Source organism: Brassica oleracea, chromosome C3 (genome assembly GCF_000695525.1).
Source record: "Brassica oleracea var. oleracea cultivar TO1000 chromosome C3, BOL, whole genome shotgun sequence".
NCBI classification, from domain to species: domain Eukaryota; kingdom Viridiplantae; phylum Streptophyta; class Magnoliopsida; order Brassicales; family Brassicaceae; genus Brassica; species Brassica oleracea.
In genome coordinates this window covers 19437016-19459149 of record NC_027750.1, presented here as the reverse complement: position 1 = coordinate 19459149, position 22134 = coordinate 19437016, and the positions used below count along the sequence as shown (strand labels likewise).

The 22134-nt window shown below is 36.7% G+C and overlaps 4 protein-coding genes and 1 long non-coding RNA gene across 5 annotated transcripts; 4 read left to right on the top strand and 1 right to left on the bottom strand.

Annotated features, from left to right (window-relative positions):
• Nucleotides 1-533: 533 nt before the first annotated feature.
• LOC106335523 (patellin-5) lies at nt 534-3187 on the top strand. The gene is made up of 4 exons (XM_013774065.1): nt 534-2184; nt 2262-2386; nt 2466-2616; nt 2715-3187. The coding sequence occupies exons 1-4, from the start codon at nt 604-606 to the stop codon at nt 2970-2972; spliced, it is 2115 nt and encodes a 704-aa protein (XP_013629519.1). The 5' UTR covers nt 534-603; the 3' UTR covers nt 2973-3187.
• A 22-nt stretch (nt 3188-3209) lies between these two features.
• On the bottom strand, nt 3210-4562 carry LOC106335525. The gene is made up of 2 exons (XM_013774068.1): nt 4083-4562; nt 3210-3439 (listed from the first exon to the last, which is right to left on the bottom strand). Exons 1-2 carry the CDS (start codon nt 4342-4344, stop codon nt 3414-3416), a joined length of 288 nt encoding a protein of 95 aa, XP_013629522.1. The 5' UTR covers nt 4345-4562; the 3' UTR covers nt 3210-3413.
• Nucleotides 4563-9707: 5145 nt separating this feature from the next.
• Nucleotides 9708-11000, top strand: LOC106335524 (non-functional pseudokinase ZED1-like). Its single transcript, XM_013774066.1, has one exon. The coding sequence runs from the start codon at nt 9786-9788 to the stop codon at nt 10842-10844; it is 1059 nt and encodes a 352-aa protein (XP_013629520.1). The 5' UTR covers nt 9708-9785; the 3' UTR covers nt 10845-11000.
• Nucleotides 11001-11865: 865 nt separating this feature from the next.
• On the top strand, nt 11866-12807 carry LOC106333347 (putative F-box protein At4g09190). Its single transcript, XM_013771801.1, is given in 3 exon segments — nt 11866-12051; nt 12053-12579; nt 12714-12807. Coding segments are annotated over 3 exon segments (780 nt in total). The 5' UTR covers nt 11866-11892.
• A 6530-nt stretch (nt 12808-19337) lies between these two features.
• Nucleotides 19338-20896, top strand: LOC106333644. Its single transcript, XR_001268433.1, has 6 exons — nt 19338-19405; nt 19779-19940; nt 20007-20119; nt 20190-20303; nt 20371-20521; nt 20613-20896. It is a non-coding gene; the product is annotated as an uncharacterized LOC106333644 (long non-coding RNA).
• The last annotated feature ends 1238 nt before the right edge of the window (nt 20897-22134 follow it).

Here is a 22134-nt window from a genome sequence, read left to right as displayed (position 1 = left end):
TAGTTATTTTCGGTTACTATGATTATTTTTGGTTAGTTCAGTATTTTTCAATTAGTTTGGTCAATTCGATTTGGTTATTACGGTTAATTTTGGTTATTTATTATTATTTTTAAAATCACAAAACGAACCAAACCAAAAACCAAATTATTTTTCAAAATCATACCAAATTAAACCAAACTTAAAACCATAACCGAACAGAAAACTGAAAATTTTGGCTATGTTCAATTCGGGTGGTCCGGTTTGGACAAAATCAGTAGGCCTAGAAAAAACAGTAGAAACCGGTTACTAGTCTACTTGACCATTAATTTAACAAAAAAGAAAAATATTTTAGTTTATTGGTGTAAAAATTAATACTACCATTTATTTTGGTAGTTACAAAAAGTTTAATAATTTAGATGTACTAGTGGTTACATTATTAATTTCTTTTAAAAAGAGGGTAAAGACATCTTTTACTTTATTGGAACAGCTTTTTGAGTTGTAATTTTGAGACGCATTGGATTCCTTGTTTGACCATTGTCTACCTGAAAAACCCGCTAACATTGAATATATACATCTCTGTCTTCTCTGTCCCTTTCTTCTTCTTTTCTCAATAAAATTAAAAAAATGTCCCAAGATTCTGCGACTACTACTACTGCTTCTCCGCCGCGACCTTCAACTGCCGTCGAGACAATGCCGAAGGATTCCCATACCAATCCTTCCTCTTCTCTAATGAAACAAGACTTTAAGGATGAAGAAGAAAAGCCAAAGCAACTACCTTTGGAGCCGGAGATGATTCAGCCGCCGCCGGTGACTCCCGAACCAAATCCGCAGCTGAGCTCTGACCAAGATTCGTCGTTGCCTTTAGTTCCGGAGCCGGAGGAGACCAACAACGCGGCGGAGGTGACAGAGCAGTCTCACCAAGTCACGCCGGAGACAGCGACTTTGGAGCAAGAAGGTCCCGAACACGCGGCGGAGAATTCAGAACCGCCGGTGACTACAGAGCCAAATCCACAGCGGAGTTCCGAGCAAGATTCTTCGTTGCCTTTAGTTTCGGAGCCGGAGGAGACCAACCACGCGATAGAGGTTTCAGAGCAGCCTCACCAAGTGACGCCGGAGACAGTGACTTTGGAGCAAGAAGGTTCCAACCATGCGGCCGAAGATTCAGAACCACTTGCAGTAACGGCAGAGAAAATGTCTTCGGAGCCAGAAGGCCTCAAACACGCGGCTGAGGATTCAGAGCAGCCACATCAAGTGAGGCCGGAGACAGAGCCAGAGGAGCCTAACCATACGGTCGAGAGTGATTCAGAGAAACCACATCAAGTGACGCCGGAGACAGAGCCAACGCAGAAACTGATGTTAGAAAAGCGGAAAAAGTACACGGAGGTTGCAGACTGGACAGAGCCGGAACCACCAGACGCGGCGGTGTTAGAAGCTGCAGCGTCGGCGCCTCAGCCAAAGCAAACAGAGCCTCAAAACCCTGTAGTGGCAGCTCAACCACCAGCTTCTTCCGTGAAAACAAGATCCTTGGCGGAGATGATGAACAGGGAAGAAGCTGAAGAGAAACCAAAGATTCAGATTCCTCATAGCCTCGGCTCCTTCAAGGAAGAAACAAACAGAATCTCCGATCTCTCAGTCCACGAGTTAAACGCTCTTCACGAGCTCCGTCACCTCTTGCAAGAATCAACCACCATTGACTCCAGCAAAAGCTTCATATGGGGTGTGCCACTTCTCAAAGACGACAGAAGCGACGTCGTTTTGCTGAAATACTTGAGAGCGAGAGATTTCAAACCGCAAGAAGCTTACTCAATGCTCACCAAGACACTCCAGTGGAGAATGGAGTTCAACATCGAGGAGCTTCTCGACGAAAACCTCGGAGACGATTTAGACAAGGTTGTGTTCATGCAAGGGCAAGACAGGGAGAATCATCCTGTCTGTTACAACGTCTACGGTGAGTTTCAGGACAAGGATCTTTATCGGAAGACGTTCTCGGACGAGGAGAAGAGAGACCGGTTCTTGAGGTGGAGGATTCAGTTTCTTGAGCAGAGTATAAGGAAGCTAGATTTTGTGGCTGGTGGGGTTTCCACGATCTGTCAAGTAAACGATCTGAAGAACTCTCCAGGACCTGGTAAAACCGAGCTCAGGGTAGCCACTAAGCAAGCTCTTCATCTTCTTCAAGACAATTACCCTGAGTTTATCTCTAAACAGGTATACAAATCTTCTGTATTGACAATAATATTTATATGTGAATGCTCAGATCTGATATTGTAGAATTTTGTGATCAGATATTCATCAACGTTCCATGGTGGTACCTTGCTTTCTATAGAATTATCAGCCCTTTCATGACCCAAAGGTCAAAGAGCAAACTCGTTTTCTCAGGTCCTTCAAGATCTGCAGAAACCCTTTTCAAGTAATTAACAAAATATTTGAGCTTTTTCTTGACTTTGTTTCTATAACTATTGTTAACGTAAGTCTTTTTGGTTTATTAGGTACATATCACCGGAACATGTCCCGGTTCAGTACGGTGGACTAAGTGTGGATAACTGCGACTGCAACTCGGATTTCACACATGAGGATACCGCCACTGAGATTACCGTTAAACCAACTACCAAACAAACCGTCGAGATTATTATTTACGAGGTGTGCCACTTTTTCTATGGACAGTTTATACTTTATACAAATCTTACACTTATGCATGTGATTTGTTACAATTGTGCTTCGGATTATTTTGTCTGCAGAGATGTACAATCGTGTGGGAGATAAGAGTAGTGGGATGGGAGGTTATGTATGGAGCAGAGTTTGTGCCGGAGAACAAAGAAGGATACACAGTGATAATTCAGAAGCCGAGGAAGATGGCTTCAGGAGATGAACCGGTTGTGTCTCAAAGCTTCAAAGTTGGAGAAGTTGGCAAGATTTTACTAACAGTGGATAACCCAACGTCCAACAAGAAAATTCTTATTTACAGGTTCAAGGTTAAGCCTTTGCCGTGTGAGTAACAAAAGTTGCATCTATCTTCAAGTGTTTCTTAGCTAGAACTTGATCATATGATTGTTGGTTGTGTTTCTTTTTCTTCTTCTTCTATGTGGCCGACATATGCGTGTGTTTCCTGTTTGTTAAATGCGTTTATTTTAGATTTGTATTTTGCTTTAGTATCTCTTTAATTTGCTTCCAAGGAGGATGATGTTTTGAGTAGTAAATGGCTTTTAAAGGATACAGGTTTTTTTTTGTTGTTCAGGAATTAAGTGTCCAGTGCAGATTGTTAAGAAAAGAGTATGACAATGATTGCTGTAATTGCATCTTGCTAAATCCTTATAATTGCTTCTTGCTCGATCCTTATAATTGCTCCTCTGAATATCGCTTAGCATATATCAGCGGAATCTTAAACACAATCTCATCAGGGACTTCAAGCCAAGTGTAGCAAGCAGTTCCTCTTGTGGTTATTTAGAACAAAATTTGGATGCCACTGATGAAGACAAATAACAGAAAAATCAAAAAGGGAAGATATCAAGGAGAGTGTTGAAAAAACTTAAAAGGGTAGTAAACAAACCGCGTGTCTGATCATTAAAAAAAAACTCGAGCTACGAGTTTGATTCACATGTAAGTAATTAATATGATCAAATCCACACATACCAGATTACCAGTTACCAATATCAAGTCATCAAATTCAACAAGAGTAAAGAGTAAAAAAAGTATTTTAACTCGTGACGACCGATCCTCTTAAATAAATATAGTGTTACACGTAACTTTAAACTATTAAAAACAACTCTAATTATAGAAACAAAACAAGATGAATGATTTTGTTCAAAAAAAAAAAAAAAAAACAAGATGAATGATAGAAGAGAATTAATTTCTCCAGTCGTTGAACAAAGCAATCAAAATGGAGTGATATCATTGATAATGATGGATATGCTATTGATAAATAGATGCAATCACCGATTAAGATTGATCTAATTGATATCCATTCCTTTTATCTACATTTGCATGGAAACAAACAAAAATCTAAGACAAAAGAGGAACCCTAATTGGATCGCTATCGCCGTCATATTCATCTCCACAATCGTAAATAGATCTAGCCTGATCCTCTAAGTATCTATCAAGCAAACTACCTTCGATCTCATCTTCTTCCAGTTCGAGTTCCCCGCATCCTTCCTCGCATCGCCGCAAATCATCTTCTTCGGCGGCGAGAACTTCCGTTACGACGGAGGAAGGTGCCGATTTCACGATTCGGCTGCGGAGGCCACTGAAGACCTCGACGGCGCAGAGGAGAGGGAAGGAAAGGCAGAGAAGAGGTAGAAGGATAGGCGAACAGAGTAGGAAGAAGACGAAGCGACTCAACCGTGTAGGGAGGAAGGATCCGGCGGTTAGCATGACGTCAGCGGAAAGAAACGGCGGCGTTCATCGGTTTCGTGTTTTTGGGGGTCCTACCGGGAAGCTTTGGCACATGACTTACTTTCTTAATCCAAAGACTTTTTTTTTTCTTCTTTATACACTCATTCAGTCTCTTGCCGACTTCCATGTTCCCTTAAGTAATTTTTAATATTCTTTTTTGGGTTGTCTCTCACAAGTAAATTTCTGATGAGCAAGCATGTGCCCTTAAGTAATGTTTTTATATTTTTTTATATTTACATAGTTTGGGAAAATTAGTTGACAAAAGAACAAGATAATGAATACTTAAGGATAATAATCTGAAATGCCCGAAAACTTTATAAAACTTTTTTGAGGTGCCTCTGTTATAAAAAGATGAACTAGACTATGAACCGCGTTTAAAAATACGAGAATTTTTTTAACAAAATCTAGTTTACAATATCATTAGATTTTAACATTTTCATTTTACTGTATTTTAAAACTATATAATTATATTATTTTATATTTATATTAAATAGGTAAATTATATAAAGCATTACTTAATTTTTTTAATTATTTCAACCGTTTAATCACAAAATTTTAATAAAATATCTGTAATTTTTTGCTTAAATTTTTGATATATACTTATTTGTTAAACTTTTCATTATTATTTTTTAATTATAAAACTTATTTGATGTTAATTTGTTGACTCTAACCTTTTATTTGTATAATATATCTTACATATATAGTTATATGTTCTTAAGAATAAAACCAATTTAAGAATAAGACTCTAATATTTATTAAGTTTAAAGAAATGCAATTTTTTTATTTATGAAAATAAAAACAAAATAATGTATTAATTTAATTAATTTTATATTAAATGATTTTTTTGTAGTATCTAAACCAGCAAAAATAGTTGTACTTATTTTTAACTTTTTATAAAATATTTTAGTGATTTTAAATAAAATAATTTAAAAGAATATAAATAAAAAGTTACTAAAAATTTAGGACCTAATGTTTTATATTGTTTGGACACAAAATTAGTTATTGTGTTGTTTAAAAACACATTTAGTAGTATAATGTTATTTTTCATAATTAGATAAATGAATTTAACTATATAGTAGAAGGTTGTATTTAATTTTAAAAATTACAAAAAAGTTGGATCCATGAGAATGATTTTGTTCTAATAAGAGAGATTTCTTCTTCATTTAAATTTAAATATGGTTAAAATCTAAAATATCCTAAATGAAACTGACTAACTATTAATCCGACCTAACTTACTCCACCCGACCCGACAATCCTCCCGGATCTAAACCTAATCTGCATGTTTTCTCTGTTTTCTTAGTTTCTTTATCTCTCTCATTCCTCTCAAATTCTCCTAAAACCCTAGATTCTGACTAAGGCGATGAAATCGACGGAATCAATTGTGCCTCCTCTCGTCCACTGTTTTCTTCTCATTCTCTTCTTCCATCGTCGAAATCAACAAAACCCTAGACTTTGTTTTCCGTCTCTTCTCTTATGTGTCCTATCTTCCTTCTCCTCTCTTTCGCGCTTCACCCGTGTATTAAACACCTTACTTACTACATTTGTTGTTGATTTTGTTGTGGGTTTGAAAGTATTTTGATTTGTGCTCGTTTGGATGTTTGGTTGTTAATCAGTTTGGTTATGGTCAAAGAAAAATTCTGGGTTTTATTTTTGATAAAAAGTTGTGTAATCTTTGTGTCAAAATTATTAACCGAAGAGAAAACCTTTAATTGAAAATGTTGAAAACAATAAATGTGTTTTCTTTTGAGATTATGGAGCGTGAATTTTTGCTTTTGAGACTCTGAAGATTGAATTTTTGGTTTTGAGATTAGTCTAGTGATGATTCTTGAGCTTGACCATGATTTAGAGTCAATGTTTTTCGTAATATGGTTTGTTATATTGATTTGGTTATGTTGATTGAAAGCGATTTTGGTTAGATTTTGTATAAAAAGTTGAAAATGTTCGTGTGAAACTTGTATATTTAGGAGAGTAGTCTAAAATCGAATTGAATGTTGGACATGTGAAAGCGAATTGGTGATTGAGGTGAATGAATGTTTGAAAGTTTAAATGTTTGAGCATATGTAGATTGAAAGCCAAACTAGATTGAATGAATGAATATTTGAATTTGAGCATGTGGATGTGCAAAAGAAAATTAGAGACTAAATAATTAAAAGTTTGGAGATTTAATGGTTGAATGAATAGTTTTGAGATTTGGCAAACCAATGATTTTTGAATTGGAGAATGATTTGGGAGAACTTTTTTTTTTTGGATATTGAATGTTTTTGTTAGTTTCAGTTGTGATTGAATGTTTGTTGTTTTCGGATATTCAGAGGATCGAGAAAATGACAGGCCGTAAACAATGTGTAGGGAAAAAACACCATAAGCGAAGAGGTTGTCCAAAGAAACATTTCTCCAGTAGTAGAAGAGCATGTAGAAGAGCTTTCAGACGAGAACAGTGGCGGAACTAGACATTCATTTTATAGGGGTCATAATTAATTTTTCATTGCTAAGGGGGTCATATATGAGTTTTGAACTCAAGACATGGCGGTTAAAAAACTATTTCTGACCAATTTACCACATAAAAAACATTGGATGTAAGCCCAAAAGTTTAATTTTGTAAATTTTATAGGGGTCAGTTGACCCCCTACTTACAAAGTGGCTCCGCCACTGGACGGAAACAATAGTGATGATCTATTTGTACATCTCAAGTATGCATTCCATAAATTATTTCACTGGTTAGAGTAGAAGAAATTGGTACTGATGGGTGACTTAGTTCTACTATAACATATTAGCATTACTGGTGTGACTAGTATTACTAGGACAGACTAGTTCTACTAAGTTCTAATATAATTTACAAGAATGCCAACTAGTGCAACCTATTGTGATATACTTCCAGAACACCTAGTTCACCAAGATTTGTAAGATGCATTGTAGGTGCTATGTGAACCTGTGATCATCAAAAAGCTTGAATCCGAGTTGCCCTAGTTCACAATCCAACCTTTGCTTTATAGATTACACACAATTCGAGTAAACTGGTTCTTCTTAAAAAACCAACTAACTTTTTCAGTTAGCGATCGTTTGTCTTAAAAAACCAACTAATTTTTTCAGTTAGCGATCGTTTGTAATGATCATTGGTTAACATCTTGATGTACTGATAAACTCGATTGGTAGCTAACTCAACTCCAAATTGGCAATACTTTCTTCGCTACTAAAATCCTGCAAAACCATTCTCTGTAACTCTTATTCGGTGGAGCTTGGTTCCAAAGCGAGTATCCCCTTTCTCTTCATTAACAGAGAATCCCCATCAGGTAATTGCACCCAATTCTCATACACCCATGACGAATAGACATGAATCATAGAAGAAGAAGACTTTTGAAAATGATTCTAACTTGCGCTAGAATAAAGAACAAGTGATTTTTCAATTTTTTTTGTTTTTGTTAAGAAAATTGATATAGTCAAATATCAAAATAGAAAAAGGATTTGCATATATTTTCGAAATATATGGTAAATGTACTTCCAATATTTTCAGAAATTTGGTCATAATTATTCGTAGATTACAAGTTCTATTCGGTGTAGAAATAAGATAAGATGTTCGAAAACAAATTCTACTAATCTTAGAACATTGAGTTGTTTGTAGAAAGCATTTTACTACAATTTTAGAGTATGTTAAGAATATAATATGCATTCAGAAAAAAATTGAAAATTTTGAAAATCGTAAATTACTTATCCTAATAAAAGTAGAATGCCAAACAAAACATGGAATTCAATTTTCAATATGCACCTTTTCCTAGAATATAAATCTGCTACATGTGTAACAAAATCTGAATTTTTATTTAATAAGGTTTAGAATCGTAAAATACTATTACATTGGTATAGATATTTTTTCAATAGTTCTTATTTTTCATAAATTTTATAGGTTTTTAAAATTATTTATTTCATTAATTTGATAAATAGAAAGTGCAATAAAAATAAAAATAGAAAAAATGTATTTCCCTATAAGGAAAAACATACTGAATTTTTGGTTTATATTTCTAATATTCGTTTTGATCAAATATGAAGTACAAATATGCATACAACTTTATTAATAAAATACTATTTAAAATGTTATTCTTTTCTAACAACCCAATTTAAAATTTCCTTATACACAAAATTTATAATAATTAATTATATAACCAAATAAAATGAAAAAAATGGAAATTGATTTATTTTTACTACCAAATAAAATTAGAATGAAACAAGTATTCTTTTTTTTCCCCACAAATTCAATTTTGCCCGGTACATTGTATAATGAATTTTTTACATCTAGATGCACTTTCTCACATTCAAATTACACTACAAAACACTTATCACTTGAAACACATTTTCTTTTGTTAAAAAGATTCTTATGACCCTAAACTAAAGAGAATCTCCCTCCTCTTCTTATTTCATTTTATTATTTTTCTTATTCTACTTTTTGTATTTATTTACTTTTATCTCAAGTTCTAAAATATATTAAACAAAAATAATTGTCATAATAAACTATATAAAAAATTCTCTATCTTTTAAGATCCATGTTCATATATATATTATATATATTAATGTGTAAACAAAATGTGGACGTGGACACGAAAACGTGGATAACAGAATTATAAATTAGTTGTGGACATGAACATCTTAACAGAATTATAAACTAGTTGTGGATATGGACAATATTCATTCGATTCCATTCATCATCTCGGGATCTAAATTCAATTCTAATCAAAATTACATCCATCCACATCATGACAAAGCGCAAATTCCTTAGATCAGAAATCCCTGACATGCAAGATCTATTACTCTCCGACAAAAAGTAAACGCTTCTTCGATTTTTCTCTCCGCTCATACTCATAATATCATACTTGATTGAAGTTTAACTGCATATGATTTATCAATTGAGCTGAAGAAGCCAAGTGTTTGTATTGGAGATAACAGAGTCTGTGTCTACGTTTTATGGTATAATTTTAGTAACATGAGTCAATGTCCACGTATTGTTGTATAGTTTTATGGAATCAAAACAGAGAGTTTGTCCACTTATCTACTATAAACACCTTTAACATCACATATTCACACATTACATCACTCATCCACACATCACCCGTCCACAAATCACCCAACCACACATCACCCATCCACAAATCACCCATCCACAACTGTCTTTTCCATTAAAAGCAAAATTGTCCGCAATCTGTTGCTGGTCCACAACAAAGTGTGCCACATGTAAGAAGTGTCTCTAAGCGTAATAGAAAGTTAAAAAGTGTCTATCAGTGTAATCTAACTCTTGTATAATTCTCTTCTATTATTTTCTGCTTTTTTCAACAGTTTCTCTCTCTCTTTAGAAAGAAAAGGTCAAAGTTGTCTGCTTCATTCATTTCACCGTAAAAAAAGCTGATACTTGCTGGAGGTAAACCAAACATCTTTTCACCATGGAATCAATGAAGACGCAGTATCTCAAATCTTGGTCTGGTAGAAAGAAGGAAAAGGAGAGGAAGAAGAGGTGGTTCCTGGAAAACGGAAGCCTCTTACTAGAAGAACTAATCTCTGACTCTAATGGTAAATCTATTCCTATACGCAGCTTTCCTTCCGACCAGATCCTTAAAGCCACTAATAACTTTGATTCAAGTTGTTTTGTCTCGGAAGATGCGTACTATAAGTGGTTCAGAGGTGATATAGAAGACAGATCTTATATGATCAAGAAGTTCTCCGAGGATAAAGTTACAGGACACAGAGTTGAAGAGGTTTACAATGATATTGTCTTGTCTGCTCGGATGAGCAATCACAACAACTTTCTAAAACTATTAGGATGCTCCCTCGGGTTTCCTTTTCCTGTTCTTGTGTTTGAATTCGCTAGTAATGGAGTTTTGAATGGGAGAGGATGTATTAGTGTTAACGGGGAAGATTCTTTGTTGCCTTGGGGTTTACGGTTAAAGATTGGGAAAGAGATTGCAAATGCTGTGACATATCTTCACATGGCGTTCCCTAAGATCATCATACATAGAGACGTTAAGCCAATGCATGTTTTCTTGGACAGTAAATGGACCGTGAAGTTGTCTGATTTATCCTTCTCGATATCTCTTCCTGAAGGAAAAACAAGAATAGAAGCTGAAAGAATTATCGGAACATTTGGGTACCTTGATCCGCTATACCATGCCACGAGTTTTGTGACTGAGTATACTGATGTGTACAGCTTTGGGATCTGTTTGTTGGTTCTTGTCACTGGAAAACCGGTTGTCATTGCTGGATCTGATGGAGATCCTCAAGGTATTCTTAGCTATGTGGTAGGATTGTGGGAGAATGGGAAAGTCAATGAAGTACTTGATCCAATGATTGCTAAAGATATGACAAGTGGGCAAAAATCGCAGGTGGAAATGTGTGTTGGGCTGGCTTTGAGATGCTGCGAGGCGAGAGATGAATACAGACCAAAGATGATCCAAGTAGCTAAAGAACTCAAACTGATTGAGGCATTACTGAGAGATACTAGCTAGATGCATGAACTTTCTAATGTTTGTTGCATGCCCCTTTTATCCGTTAGGTTTTCTGTAAAAACATGTTTCAGCTTCATATTTTCGTTGGTTACGTTATCAAAACGAGATACTTAAAAAAGTCTGAAAACAGAGAGATTATTCAATAAACTAAGCTCTTAGACGATGCTTTGACAATTCCTACTGATTTGACTTCTTAGGCCATATCCATCATTGTAAGCAAGTCTTTTTTAATAGGCCAGAGTCTGGAAAATGTTTCACTTGTAAAGATGCAGAGTTTTGACGTATAGTTTGTACCAGCTGGAATTAATGCAGCAGGAACTGCTACTACGTGTAGTGCTAACCGATCAGTTTCCTTCTTGGCAGTGAAAGCAATATCTTTGAAATTACAAGATTGATTAGCATGTGACTCCATCTCCTCGGCTTTGAAATTTTAAGATTGATGGCTGGTCGGTCGACCCTCAGTGTGTATCCCAGCCTTAAGCAAGGCTTTATATGATGCAAATTTCTTAGGAATGCCTCATATCATCTTTTAATTTGACCAATTCCTTTTGTCCTTATAGTTTTACATAGGACAATAGCGTCATTCTTTATTGAACTCAACTTTGAGTTGAAACTTGTGGTGGATACATATCTTCAGTCATCCTCAGATTTTTTAGTTGAGAAGCCAAGTAACCTATGCAAGAATAGGGAACTTGGAACAATGAACCAAAAGTCTCAAAGGAACCGACTGTTTGTTCCAGAAGATGCGGATATGGCTAGGTTATAAGCAACTGCTGAAGGCAGAATCATTCTGTTTGAGACTTTTGGTCGTTTAATTCCTTGAATTTTTTTTTTTTTTTTTTTTTTTTTTTTTTTTCTGCTATTCTGACGAAGGAAAATATTTGATACCGTAACAATATGACAGCCTTTTTATAAACTTGGTCGTTTGGTTTCTTTTAAAAATAAGTTTTTTCCTTTTTACCCTAAAAAATCATCAAAGTTAATCAAGACGCGTATAAAAAAAGCTGATAGCAGACGGAAGAACAAACTAGCCTTTTGCCAAAAACGTATGGAGCAAAAGAAAATCCATGGATCATCATCAACACATGATGATAGTAATGATAGATCTCTATCCATAGAGGATATTCCCCTCGAGCTAATGGCCGAGATACTCTCAAGACTGCCAGGGAAATTGATTGGTAGGTCTCGCTCCGTCTCTAAGCTATATATGGTCTTCCATCACCACCACTCCATGTTTCATCAACTTATTCGCTGCTAGATCATCACAGCCTTGTGCTCTGCTAATCCTCAGTAAACGCGACAAGCTGTTTGTTTTCTCCTCTCCTCAAGCAGAGAGTTATCAATTTAAAATCCCCCGTGATGGTTTCCTTCAGCGCTACGATTCCGTCCACGGCTTGGTTTACTTGGAAACTTCTACGCAGCTCATGATTTGGAATCCAACCATGAAACGGTTCTTCACTTTACCTGAACCTGAAGGCAGCGAGGGCAAATACATCACAGGATCTTTGGGATATGATCCCATTGACTGTAAATACAAAGCACTGTGCCATCTTACAGGAGACAAGATTGGGATTCTAACATTAGGATCGCAAGAATTATGGAGAATACTATCCCAAGGTTTCCCAAGTCATTCTCGACGCATGTCAGATTGTGTGATATGCATTAATGGAGTCATATACTATCAATGTTGTTTTGGTCTTTCTCTGACTCATGCCATTATGAGCTTTGACGTCAGGTCTGAAAAGTTCCATTTGATAAAATATCCGTCCAGGGATGGTTGTTTTTTCGTATCTTATGAGGGAAGACTAGCTTTGATGGTAAGCTCCAATGGCCACTCTGGTATTGAATTGTGGATCTTGGTGAATGCAGAGAATCACCAATGGGTATACAAACACTTTCCTACACCTCATCTTCCTTACACATTTTGGGCTTTAAGGGATATGAAGTTGAAGGGTGTTACTGACGCGGGTGAATTTATCTACTTTTATTCACCATTCTCTATTTATAAACGTCGTACGGACCTTATTCACCTAAGTTCTGAAGGATGGAGTGGGTTCAGAGTTATATATTTTGATCCGAAGAAAAACTCTTCAAGAGATGTTATTTTTCCAGGAATTGCAATTGACGATTTGAAGCGACTTCGTGTACCTGGATCCGATTTTATGGAAGGCTTAAGTGTTGTACCAAATCACATTGAGAGTCTCATGTCATTGTAATCATTGGTTTACGTTTTATCTTAGACTGACACTTATATAATATTTTTTAAAGATTTTTCCCATCAAAGACAGCAACAACCTCAACTTAATATGTACATAGTTCCTGCCAGTGCAATTGCTAATGATCACGATATGGATAACTATGAATCAACATTTTACTTTCATAAAATAAGTCCATATATATTTTCACTGGGGAAGTCCACTTGAGTTCCTCTAAGTCCTCACACCCTTTCACCAGGTGTCACCAAACAATGGGTTAAGCATGAAGGCCTCAACCATGATGAAAGTTTAGCGAGAGGACCAGACATGGACACAACAAATAATAATACATAATCGATTTTTTTCCTCAAATTTTTGTGAGCAATATATATATATATATATCCCTTATATATGAAAAGAGAAGAATTAGTTTTAATCCATTCACACTACCTTCACCACGTGGCGTTCTCACATTAATTAAAAAAAAACTTACGCTGACATGTCGCTTTAATAGAGTTTCTCAGAATTTTGCTTCCTATTTTGCTTAGAAGTTAGAACAAACGAGAGACGTAAAGATACTCAACATCGAAAAGTTTTAGTTTACGCATAGCCACAAAGTCTACCGTTCTTACGTTTTAGAATCTTTAGCTTGAGCTTTTGCAAGCAAGACTTCTCTAGGAACCCGTCCATGAAAGTCCGTCTCTGTCCACGAATTTCCCGACGAGAGAAGTCAGATAGCTTCTCTGAGGATGATTGTACAACGTCTACGAATCGGAATAGTTAAGTATCAGAATATTATCCAGTGTTGCGAGCTCTAACTACATCCATGTCTTCCTCTCCAACTTCTTCACGGAGCTCCCATCAACTCCCAATAAGAAAGCAAGACGAAGAAGACATAGCATGAACTTGCAGAACGATCTTCCTCTCTTTTTAGGGAGAAGACTCACAATGGTTTCAAACAAGTCAGTCTGATCAACATGAGACATAGAGGAAGAAGCTCGCATAATGATCTTTTTGCTGCTCTGCCGCCGTCCCAAACCAGGAAAGTACTTTCTCGCATATACATCATAGCACGATTAAACTCTCCGCACATATACCCTTCGTTTCCATCGTCTTGATGAGCCTTCTAAACAAATCCACACGGTTTTGCTCTTTTCTATTCTTCATACTTCATCATACACAAATCTCTCATCTGTTCTTACATCACCCAAGTACTGGTACTCTGAAAACCTCATATGGTATCAGAGCCAGGTTGCTCAGACTCCTGGTGAAGACTTCCGCTACATACACAAGCTCCCAAGCTCACACCCTTGAAGATTCAGCTCATCATATCCCTTTGGTATATTCTCCTTGCATCCAACACTCCAACGGTGACATAAGGAAAGGATTGGATCAGAGTAAACCGCCCACACATTGCACATCTTGATTTGGACTTAACCGGATGACTTAGGCGAGAGGAGTGGGCTGTACGGTCGATGGTACGGACCTCCTGTCCGTACCACTTGCCCTATCTTTGTACATTGCCCTATCTTCCCTCTTGGTTGCACCATACATCTTCATGGTTTGCCCTAGGCCGTACATGGCCGTACTAAACGCCCTAGCTTTGCACCATACTGCCATCTTCTCCCAAACTCCTCCAAAGCCTTCACATGATCAGTCTAAGTCTTTCCTATACTTAACTTCACAAGATAACTACTTCAGAACACTTCTGAAGCTTGATTGAATTCTTCTGGACATCTTCTAGAGCTTGCCCTATTATTGTACAAGCTCTATCTTCTCTTCAGTTCAACATTTCTTACTCATAACCTAAACACAAAACCTAAGCATTCTTCACTCATTCTTCTATAATGGCTGCGATAACTGTTGTGTCAGATTTGAAACCGTTCAAGTCTATGTGGAAGATTAGGGTGAAGATCATACATTTGTGGAAGAAGTATTCTGCGGCTGGTGGATTAACGATTGAGATGGTTCTAATCGACTCTAACATAGGCATCCTTTACTCTTCATGTTACTAATTTAAGTATGCTTAATGTGTCATTATCTAATTTCCGACTATTTTTATTGGTCTTTTTAGGGTGTTAAGATTAACGCTTCTGTGAAAAAGGATCTGGTTAATCAGTTTGATTCATTCCTTTCACAAGGAGGTTCAAAGATTCTCATCAACTTTTCACTCAACCCCTCTTTCGGTTCATACCGCACAACCATACAACCCTACATCCATACAGAATTGGATTTCTCTTGACAACACGCATGAGGAGTTGTGTTGATTTTTCCGATGCCCTAAATGGTTTTGAACCAGTCAACTACAAGGACATTCGAGATGGTACACTCAATACGGACTATTCGGTGGTAAGTTCTATAATTATGCTACTTTCTTCTAATACGGAGTGTATATTTCAAGGATATAACTCATATATTTGTGTTTCAGATGTAATAGGTCAGACTGTGTAGGTGGCTCCAATTGAAGTTGTATCATCTAATGGGAAAGAAACTCATAAACTGACAGTGGAGCTTCGAAATGAAAAGTATGGCTGGCTGTCTTTACTCAAATGTCTCTCGCATCCAATGTATTGTATTGGTATGTTAAGTCTAAGTTTGTTTCTATTATGATAAGTTATTTAAACATGTTGTGTAAGATGGTTCACTTTACATTTTTCATTTAATTTCCATTCTTTGTTTAGACCTTTGTGGAGCTATGGTTGTTGTAGGGGAGTTGCAACAACTTGAAAAACTTGGACCTGGCGAGATTTATTCTTATCAGAATCCCATGATGGAGTTCACTTTGGTTAACACAGAGTTTGAACCTCTGACTTTTACTCAGCATTTACTTTAAAAACAGATGTTAGAGTTTAATATACATCTAAATGCTAACTCTACAATGAATTACAGCTTAACACACATTAAATGCCCATCCCTCTTGCAATGCTCACACTTCAGGCCTCTCCTATCCCCCTTCTTGTAAGGCGCCTTGTTGGGCTGAGAGCTTCTTTCAGCTTGAGAAGCAAAGGAGAGTGTTTCCTTTGTTCCAAACAACCCGATTGATCCCTCCTCCTTTTGGACTTGGGAACACACTTCTTCAAGTGTTGGGAGCTTCTCAGACCTCAAGATATGTTTAATCAAGGCGTTGTAGGCAAGACTGAGAGTTAACAGCAGGCCAAACACCTTATCTTGCTCCCTTCTTTCAATCAACACCTCCGGATCAACATATTGAGGTCTAAGCATCTCTAGCTCAGACCAAAGGGCTCTGAACTTGCCTAGATGCGCAGTGAACTCCTCATCTTCTTGGGATAGGATGTTGATAGACCTCTTGATCTCAAATACTCGGCTGATGTTGGAGATGTTCCCATATATCTTGTTAAGTGTACTCCAAAGGGCTTTAGCACTCTCACAATATGAGTATGCTTCAAGAATGGATGGAGACAGTGAGCTGTGGAGAATGGACAAGACCTTGAAGTCTTCTTGTTCCCACTTCTCCTTAGATACATATTTGGAACCGGATTCACCATCTGCTGAGCTTTCACTTGAACCGGCAGCCTTGGAGAGCTTTGGAGCATCCGTGAGGCAATGGCTCCATAAGCCTCTCCCTCCTAGAGCTGTCTTCACCAGGCGTGACCAGAGGAGGTAGTTGGGACTATTGAAAGTAACAGCAATGACAATGGCTCTTTTGGACTCCATGTTGAAGCCGGATGAACAAGACTGTTAAAGAACTCTTCAAGGTAGAAGCTTGGGACAAGGTGAGCTGAATCTTCAAGGGCGTGAGCTTGGGAGCTTGTGCATGTAGCGGAAGTCTTCACCAGGAGTCTGAGCAACCTGGCTCTGGTTACTCAGTCTCCTAATCTTGTTACTAAGTCTCTTAGTCTCTTTAATCTCTCATACTCTCCATTAATCTCTTAGACTTTCACCCATACTCTCTTTAATTCTCTTAATCTCTTTTCTATTCTTCATACTTCATCATACACAAATCTCTCATCTGTTCTTACATCACCCAAGTACTGGTACTCTGAAAACCTCATATGGTATCAGAGCCAGGTTGCTCAGACTCCTGGTGAAGACTTCCGCTACATACACAAGCTCCCAAGCTCACACCCTTGAAGATTCAGCTCATCATATCCCTTTGGTATATTCTCCTTGCATCCAACACTCCAACGGTGACATAAGGAAAGGATTGGATCAGAGTAAACCGCCCACACATTGCACATCTTGATTTGGACTTAACCGGATGACTTAGGCGAGAGGAGTGGGCTGTACGGTCGATGGTACGGACCTCCTGTCCGTACCACTTGCCCTATCTTTGTACATTGCCCTATCTTCCCTCTTGGTTGCACCATACATCTTCATGGTTTGCCCTAGGCCGTACATGGCCGTACTAAACGCCCTAGCTTTGCACCATACTGCCATCTTCTCCCAAACTCCTCCAAAGCCTTCACATGATCAGTCTAAGTCTTTCCTATACTTAACTTCACAAGATAACTACTTCAGAACACTTCTGAAGCTTGATTGAATTCTTCTGGACATCTTCTAGAGCTTGCCCTATTATTGTACAAGCTCTATCTTCTCTTCAGTTCAACATTTCTTACTCATAACCTAAACACAAAACCTAAGCATTCTTCACTAATTCTTCTATAATTGCTGCGATAATGTTGTGTTGGATTTGAAACCGTTCAAGTCTATGTGGAAGATTAGGGTGAAGATCATACATTTGTGGAAGAAGTATTCTGCGGCTGGTGGATTAACGATTGAGATGGTTCTAATCGACTCTAACATAGGCATCCTTTACTCTTCATGTTACTAATTTAAGTATGCTTAATGTGTCATTATCTAATTTCCGACTATTTTTATTGGTCTTTTTAGGGTGTTAAGATTAACGCTTCTGTGAAAAAGGATCTGGTTAATCAGTTTGATTCATTCCTTTCACAAGGAGGTTCAAAGATTCTCATCAACTTTTCACTCAACCCCTCTTTCGGTTCATACCGAACAACCATACAACCCTACATCCATACAGAATTGGATTTCTCTTGACAACACGCATGAGGAGTTGTGTTGATTTTTCCGATGCCCTAAATGGTTTTGAACCAGTCAACTACAAGGACATTCGAGATGGTACACTCAATACGGACTATTCGGTTGGTAAGTTCTATAATTATGCTACTTTCTTCTAATACGGAGTGTATATTTGAAGGATATAACTCATATATTTGTGTTCAAGATGTAATAGGTCAGACTGTGTAGGTGGCTCCAATTGAAGTTGTATCATCTAATGGGAAAGAAACTCATAAACTGACAGTGGAGCTTCGAAATGAAAAGTATGGCTGTCTTTACTCAAAGGTCTCTCGCATCCAATGTATTGTATTGGTATGTTAAGTCTAAGTTTGTTTCTATTGTGATAAGTTATTTAAACATGTTGTGTAAGATGGTTCACTTTACATTTTTCATTTAGTTTCCATTCTTTGTTTAGACCTTTGTGGAGCTATGGTTGTTGTAGGGGAGTTGCAACAACTTGAAGAACTTGGACCTGGCGAGATTTATTCGTATCAGAATCCCATGATGGAGTTCACTTTGGTTAACACAGAGTTTGAAACTCTGACTTTTACTCAGCATTTACTTTAGAAACAGATGTTAGAGTTTTATATACATCTAAATGCTAACTCTAAAATGAATTACAGCTTAACACACATTAAATGTGTTGCCAATCCTATTTTTATTTTATTTCAGTCTAGCTAAAACTGAATAGACACACTATGATGATGACTCATATAATTTGTTGGGCAATTTTTTCGAATAGCATTTTTTAAGTTTTTGTCAAAAAATAGTCGTTAAAAAAGAAAATGACCAAAATAGCCTTTTTTATTTTTAAAATTTTTAATATTTATTTTTTTATTTTTAAAAATATGAAACTCTATCCCCAAAACTCCGTCCCTTAAATCTAAACTCTAAGTCTAAATTAATTAACCTTAAGATAAAAATACATTTTTATTCTTTAATAAAACTTATTTCGATCATTTTTTCATTAAGGAATATTTTTGTGATAGAAAGTTAAAAATGATTATGCTAGGGAATTTTTCTAATTTTTTTTTTCTGAATAGAAAATTGATGTAAAAAAAAGATCTGGTTATTGTTTTTCTTTTTTTCCTATATGAATTAACAGATTATCAATGGCGGCATTTTAATGATGAAAGAATAAAAAAAACACATAACTTATGGAAGAAAAAGAAAACATAAATGATTATATGTAGGAAATAGTACGAGAGATGGACATATAAATTGAGATTCGGGGCCGTCTCGGTTTATTAATTGTTCGGTTTATTTCCCTTCCAAATTTAATTTCGAAGGAACAATTCTCCTGGGGACTTTCCCTCTGTTTCCAAGGTAACATTTTCTCGGGAAAATTTAGATTATTTTCTAGGGAAAGAACTCCCCGCGCTCTTTCTTTTCTTGAAACTAGGTCAAATCGTACTTTAGAAATTCATCTGGATAGAAATTGACTGACTAAAGATAGTCTGGATTGGATCTCATTGTAGTCAAATATTTTTCCGGGAAAACTCTTATTGCCGCACTATCTATTCTTAGAAATCTCTGTTTCTGATCGATACTCTTGATTTCGTTTCCGTTCGTTCATGTGTGGTATCTAGGCGAGAGACTTTCTCGGGAAGACATCGTAACACACGTTTTCTTCACTGATTCGTTTGCTTCGTAGTATATCGATGCAATTTTGGATTTTTTTTTTTGTTTTTGTGTCCAGGAAACGATGATGAAGATGGCAATTGATACGGAAGATTGGGAGGAGGAGATGAATACCGCACAAATTGTTAAGCCGTATATGGATAGGATTGTTTTGGATTATCTTGTGACTGAAGGAAAGTTGGAAGCGGCCCATATATTCATGGAAGAATCTCTAATCAGGGTAATGATTCAACATTTTTTTCTAAGTTTCTTGAGTGTTTCTATTCTCACTTTGTTGTGTTATCAGCTCAAATACAGCTTGTGGATGAGCGAATTACCCAACGAGTTGCTATTGTGGAAGCCATCAAAGCTGGAGATCTCAATTTTGCTAAAGAGGAGCTGAGTGCTTTCAAGCCTGAGGTACACTGTGATTTGATCTGTGTTCTCTCATCAATATTGTGGTTATAATCAAAACCTGAAACTTGTGCAGATACTGAGAAACTTCCATCTCCTTAAGCAACAGTTCATACAACTTATCCGTGAGGAAAGACACAATGATGCATTTGATTTTGCTCAGCTTCATCTGAAACCATTTCACGAGGATGTGTGTTTCTCATCTCCGTGTATTGTTTTTGATTATAGAGATCATAGTACTGACTGTTTTTATTCAGATGGCATTTTTAAAACAAGTGGAGGAAGTTATGTCTCTTCTCGTCTTTGAGAACATTTCAACATGTCCCGTGAAAGATTTTCTTGGCGAATCCCAATGGCTTAAGACAGCTAGTGAAGTAAATGCAGCAATTCTTAGCAGCTTCGGGAAAGGTAACTTTCTTTTTTTCATTTCACTGTTTGAAGTGTGTTCTCTTAGCACCTGTACCATGTTAACAAGTATGTTATGTTTGTGAATTAATAGGTCCCAAACTTCAACGCTTGCTGAAAAAGCTGACACTGAATCAGAAACAGTTGGATGAGAGAGCATATGAGTACCCACGTATGAGTGATATGTCCACTGGTGAGCTCATATACCCAGAAGAATGAAGAAACCAATCTGCCAGAGAAAACCACACCAATTTACACATTGCTACTGCTATTTTTGGTTTGTTTGTATTAACCGGGTTACTTTGTTTTTTCTTCTCTGGTTATTTTCGGTATAGCTTTTATCACATACAACATCATTTGTACAAAGATCATTTTGAATCAACGAAACAAACAAAGAGATATTCTCTCTAACGACTCCGTATCTAGTGTTTGATTCAATGAACTTCTCCCACTTCATTCACAAATTTCGCCCACTCTTCAAATCGAGAAGAGGTGGCCAACGAGGAAGAAGAATCTTATCAGGAGTTCTTTTTCACGTAAGTAATCAATGTTTGAAGTGGAGATCAAGATCCAATTCATTTCATGTTACACTTCTGACATATCTTATCTGCTGACATGTTTGGTTGTTGTGTAAATGGAACTCTGGTAGGGACTGTCTCCAAGTATATCAAGGGTCCTCTGTTTCCTACCGTCGCTTAACATGGCCAGAACGAGAAGTATGCTCCTCTTATTCTTTCCTTTCTTTTTGTTGAATTATCCTCCCAGCTCCTTGCATGTGAGGTTCATTGTTATGCTCTGGGGTTTTGTTCTGAATGTTGGCAGAGTTACTGTCAACTTTGGGCAGGAGAAGTTTGCTTTTGATCTTAAGGTAAGATACGATTGGCTACTATTTCTTAGCTTTTGAGTAATTCGAGCAAATTATTTACACTTGCCACATTTCAAAGGAAGTCAAGTGTATGAAACTGATATTTCAACTTCACTACCATTGATAAATCCATAAATAATACAAGATGCAAGCTCTTGCAGAAGGTCAACCATAATAATAAGCTTAGCCACTCCATAATCTTTCTTTAAGAGCAACTGCAACTGGTTTGTTTATCATCATAGGTAACCTGCTCATACTTTCCTCATTTAATATCAGATAAGGAACTCCACTCAATTCAACACTAACAGCTGTAGAGGTGATTTGAGGTTCATTAGGTGAGAATTCAGATTACCAAGGGGCGACGAACATTGGGAGATAGGTCAGCTCAGAAGGGAGAAGATATCCAGAATGTGTTGCCCAGAGCTTCCACTGCATGGCGTCTAGAACATGCATCTTTTTTTTTTAGATATTTGAATAAAAAAGATTTTGAGTACAGAATAAGTGAGTCTAAGAGCATTTGTATCTATAATTTGTTTTTTTCTTTTCATATTGTGTCTAATTTATAAAATAAAATAAAAACTAGGAGAGAAAATGGCGAATTATTGCCTCCGATACAAGCTTTCTCTCTTGGAAAATGGCAAACACATGATACAACATATATATTTTAATATTTATTATTTGAAAAATAATAATTATATGTGGTAAACTCTACCTTCCTCGAAGAAGAAGACGATGACATTTTCGAAAGATA